We start from the raw sequence: 5,333 nt of genomic DNA on the forward strand, positions 1-5,333 counted from the left end.
GTGTGTGTGTGTGTGTGTGTGTGTGTGTGTGTGTGTGTGTGTGTGTGGCGGGCCATGCATTTTACACATGTAGAAACACGGCTAGAAACACGGCTAGAAACACGAGTAGCACCACGGGTAGAAACACAGCTAGAAACACAGCTAGAAACACATGTAGAAACACATGTAGAAACACATCTAGAAACACGGCTAGAAACACGGGTAGAACCACATGTAGAAACACATGTAGAAACACAGGTAGAAACACAGGTAGAAACACGGGTAGAACCACAGGTAGAACCAAAGGTAGAAACACAATTAGAATCACAGGTAGAAATACATGTAAAAACACAGGTAGAAACACAGGTAGAACCTCTCTGAATGTGACTGTCCCTTTCTGTTTGTGTTCTACAGGAAGTGCAGGTACCAGTGTCTTGTTCAATGAGAACGGAGATGCTCCCGGCCGTTATGACATATTCCAATTCCAGATGACCAATCACAGCCATCCTGGTTACCATGTCATCGGCCAGTGGACCAATAACCTGAAACTCAATGTATTGGATCAAACACTAAAAAAACTAAAGCAGCATCTGTTAGTTTTTAGGTCTTACTCTCTCTCTGTCTACCTGTCCGTCTCTGTGCCTGTCCGTCTCTGTGCCTGTCTGTCTCTGTGCCTGTCTGTCTCTGTACAGTTGGACGAGATGCAGTGGTCAGGAGGAGATAAATCAGTTCCAGACTCCATCTGTAGTTTTCCCTGTAAACCAGGAGAGAGGAAGAAGATGGTGAAAGGAGTTCTATGCTGCTGGCACTGTGAGGTAAAACCACCACCACTCATTCACATGACATTTATTCTAAAGTACTTATGAGTATATTTATATGATCTTAGAATAGTGATGACTTATAAACAGATGTTCCTGTTCACTCATTAATCAAAAGCACTGTAGTTTCAGAGGATCAGGTTCAAATCTTAGTTTCATTGTATACCTTTATTATCAGCTAACAGTAGGCAGAGGACAGAAAACCAGGGGACGAATGTCTGAGTCTGGACATGAACCAGAGACCTTGTGGTTTAAACCTTAGACCACCAGGACTCCTTTAGTTTATCTGTGATTCCTTCTGTTCATACTGACTGTGATCTATCATAACACACTACAGTGTAGCTGATGGAGGACCACATCCACAGTCTGACGTCTGCACCTCTGACCTGTCTCTCTCTCTGACCTGTCTCTGTGTCTTTGGCCTCTCTCTCTCTCTCTCTCTCTATATCTATATATATCTCTATCTATATATATATATCTATCTCTATATATCTATATCTATCTCTATATATCTATCTATCTATCTATCTATCTATCTATCTATCTATCTATCTATCTATATAGATATATAGAACCACGGGTATATATATGTAATAAGATAAATGTCTCTGATCTGTCTGCAGCTCTGTGATGGGTATCAGTACCAGTTGGATGAGTTTACCTGTGAGACCTGCCCATCAAACATGCGCCCCGCCCCAAACAGAACCACCTGTCATCCGACTCCAATCATCAAACTGGAGTGGAACTCCCCCTGGGCCCTAGTGCCCACCTCTCTTGCCCTGCTCGGTATCCTAGCAACGAGTGCTGTGGTCATCACCTTCATCCGCTTCAATGACACACCAATTGTCAGGGCATCAGGGAGGGAGCTCAGCTACGTACTACTGACAGGTACCACTGACAGGTACCAATGACAGGTACCAACGACAGGTACCACCGACAGGTACCAACGGCAAGTACTACTGACAGGTACCACCGACAGGTACCAACGACAGGTACCAACGAGAGGTACCAACGACAGGTACTACTGACAGGTACCGACGACAGGTACCGACGACAGGTACTACCGACAGGTACCAACGACAGGTGGTAATGTAACTTATATAAATAGTTTATATATGTAAATTATCAAAGTACATATCCACTTTATGGACTTCTGACTATCACTCTAGATCAGGGATTCCCAAAGTGTGGTGCGCGAGCTGCCTCTAGGGGTGCGCGAGAGGAAAAATGTAATGGTGGTCTAATGGTGTAATAATTATTAAATATAATTTTAAAAAATTTAAGTGGGATTTTTCACAAAAGAAAAAGATGAATTATAAAAATTCCCTTTGTAAGATTTAAATTTAAAATTAAAAACTTACAATTTAATAAATAAATGCACTTCAGCTCCTGCTGCCAGTCTTTTACGTACACACTAGCTAGCCTAGCTTGTGCAGCTAACGTCAGCTAACAGCTAACTTCATTCAGCAACATTCATGCAAATATGCTAAACTGGCTGAAATCGGGGAAACTGTCAGGTGGGACATCTGAAGCTATCAGTCATAAAAGAGGAGAGGGACAGAGAGAGAGAGAGAGAGAGAGAGAGAGTGAGGAATCGGAGGCGAGAGGAACGGAGAGGTGCGTTGGGGAGAGACCGGGAGAATAAATTGAGCAGGAGTCAGAGAAATGTGAGACGGAGGAGACCAAAAAGGAGTAAGGGATAGCACAGACAAATCGGGAGCACATAGGCCCATTGCGGAGTCAAGGTGAAAAAAGAGGGAATATGATGAAAATGATCTGGGTCTGGGCTTCACTTGGATTGGCAATGCAGATTGCCCAAAGCCACAGTGCGTGGTGTGCAGTGAGGTTCTGGCTAACAGCTGTCTGAAGCCCTCTTATTTACGTCGCCACCTGAACACCAAGCATGCCAGTGCAAGTCAAAAGCCCCTTACATTTTTATATCGAAATTGGAGGAGTTACAGCCCAAAACAACTGCAGTCTCATTCATGTGTTGGGTCTACAAAAAACGCACTACGGGCTTCATATCTGGTCACAGAATAGCAAGAAAGGGGCTACCTCACACAATTTTTTTTAAGGTGTGGGGGATTGGGGGTGCGTGAACCCGGTCGTGATGTAGAAGGGGGTGCGTGGCCTAAAAGGTTTGGGAACCGCTGCTCTAGATCTTAAGAGAAAGTCCTCCTGATGATCCCAATCACCTAAACATAGCTGGTTTAATGACCTATTCCTTTCTTCACCTGCAAAATTAGAATGAGCTGCAAGGCTTAAGAGATACTTAACCTGGAACCTTCTCTTCACATGTTTAAAACTACTTTGAACAATATTGTTGCTTATAAGAAGTGCCATTGTTTGCCTTGATTCTTTTAGCCTCTTATTCCTGTATGTTTTGTCTCTGTTGTTGTGTTTAATGGTTTTTTTAATGTGTTAATGGAACCTTTCTGGTTAAATAAGGATAAACAATGCTGAAGAGATGGAAGATGGTGTCTGTTTTTGATAATGGTATCATTAGGGCCTGGTACATAATGCAGGTACAGAGAGCCTGTCCACAAAGAAGAAGCCTTCCGGAGACTAAGAGTCGTCAGAGGATTCTCAGTTGTCTAATCAGTATTTACTGTTTGTGGGTCAGTTGTGTGCTGGACTGTGGGCCGCTGAACTGCTCTGTTAAACACAGTGTAATGTCACAGTGAGCTTTGTGCTACAACAGGAATCCAAACGGGATATGATTTACAATGAGTAGGACACATTCACACAGCATGGAAGTGTCAGTTCCAGCACAAAATAGTCCCTGAGGACAGGTTGATGTCTGGATTATGTATACAAAGTCATGGAAACTAAGAGCGGAGCAAGGCACAGGAGGATAATTGTGGATCTAGTGCTCGGCTCACTAGAACCTCCTGGTTACTGATACGGCCTTCTTTTTACTTGGCAGGATGAGACAAAATGCTGTCGCTCCACTGGGGGAGGAACCAGGGAGAGCCTGGTCTGGCCCAGTTGCATTGGCTTAGGGTTGTTGTGGAGACCAAAGAGGTGTGGCCATGCTTGAGGTGCAGAGGAGAGGAGAGGTGAGGTGATAGTCAGGGGCTGGTTAAGAACCCCGTCTCTCCTCCGATCCTGGAGGCATGTGTGGTGGTGAAGGTGATCTAGGCTTCAATATCAGTGGGCAGCTACCAGGCTGCAAGCTCGTTTTTGATGGAATTAGTATTCAGCCTCCCGCCTCCTTCCTTCACACATTGGTTTTTTATTATTTCTTTTCATTTTTAATGAACAAGTGCATCACTCCCTGTGTGACACATCAGATTTCTGAAGGGTCTTAATGCTTCATTATGTCCTGTAGGAGTTGACTACAGCAGAGTTAATATAGGACCAACCAGAATTACTCCATGATCAAAATGTCCTAATGATACTCAGCATTGAGGGTGACCTTACCTGTCTCCCTCTCTGCAGGTATCTTCCTCATCTACCTGATCACCTTCCTGATGATCGCTGAGCCAGGTGTGGTGGCTTGTGCATTCCGCCGCCTCCTGCTGGGCCTCGGCATGGCCATCACCTACTCTGCCATGTTGACCAAAACCAACCGCATCTACCGCATCTTCGAACAGGGCAAGAGGTCGGTGACCCCACCCAAATTCATCAGCCCCACCTCCCAGCTCATCATCACCTTCATCCTCATCTCTGTCCAGGTGAGAACACGGGTATCAAACCGCTGCCTGTTTCTGTTTCAGCAGCTTGTGACATGATTCATGTTTACCTTTGTGTGTCTTTGTGTTTCAGGTCCTCGGGGTGTTCGTGTGGTTTGGCGTCGTCCCTCCTCACACCATCATCGACTACGAGGAGCTCCGTCCACCGAACCCTGATCTGGCCCGAGGCATCCTGAAATGTGACATGTCTGACCTGTCAATCATCTGTTGCCTCAGCTACAGTATCGTACTCATGGTAACATATGTGTCCAGTTTTGATCCTTCTTTGATCTGTGATTGATGATCTGGTGTTGAAGAGCAGCTCTCACACTGATTTCAGACCAAGCAGCTCATCTGTTTTCATGCTTTTGATTTGTGTGAACCTCTCTTCTAATTTCACATTGGTCTTTGACAGTTAACATATATATTATATGTATATATTTGTTGCTAGGTAACCTGTGTCATTCTTGTTGCTAGGTAACGTGTACGGTGTACGCTGTGAAGAGTCGTGGTGTTCCAGAGACGTTTAACGAGGCAAAGCCGATTGGATTCACCATGTACACCACCTGCATCATCTGGCTTGCCTTTGTACCGATCTTCTTTGGTACCGCAAAGTCGACGGAGAAGGTAAGACCCAAACCAGACCAGGACCAGGTAAAACCAGGATCCATGACCAGTTCAAGGGGCCACGGCAAGTAACAGGCTCCAAAAATGTGTCAAATTAATGGATTTATTTACTAAAACCTAAGTTAATTTGCAAAAACAGATAAAATGTGGATGTCAGGAAGGTCAGCGGTGTCAGTAAGTGGATGTGTGGAAGATACGGTTTCGGTGGGAAAAGTGATAAATGAGGCGAACAAAG

General features: G+C 44.7%; 1 protein-coding gene across 1 annotated transcript; it reads left to right on the plus strand.

Annotated features, from left to right (window-relative positions):
- Positions 1–333: 333 nt before the first annotated feature.
- On the plus strand, positions 334–5,125 carry LOC116378907 (metabotropic glutamate receptor 6-like; the record flags this gene model as incomplete). Its single annotated transcript, XM_031840814.1, has 6 exons — positions 334–533; positions 672–794; positions 1,421–1,685; positions 4,239–4,474; positions 4,566–4,727; positions 4,949–5,125. Coding segments are annotated over 6 exons (1,163 nt in total), but the record flags the coding sequence as incomplete, so codon positions are not given.
- Positions 5,126–5,333: the final 208 nt, after the last annotated feature.

Source organism: Anarrhichthys ocellatus, unplaced genomic scaffold, assembly GCF_004355925.1.
Source record: "Anarrhichthys ocellatus isolate YVR2014 unplaced genomic scaffold, GSC_Weel_1.0 scaffold3372, whole genome shotgun sequence".
Lineage (NCBI taxonomy): Eukaryota > Metazoa > Chordata > Actinopteri > Perciformes > Anarhichadidae > Anarrhichthys > Anarrhichthys ocellatus.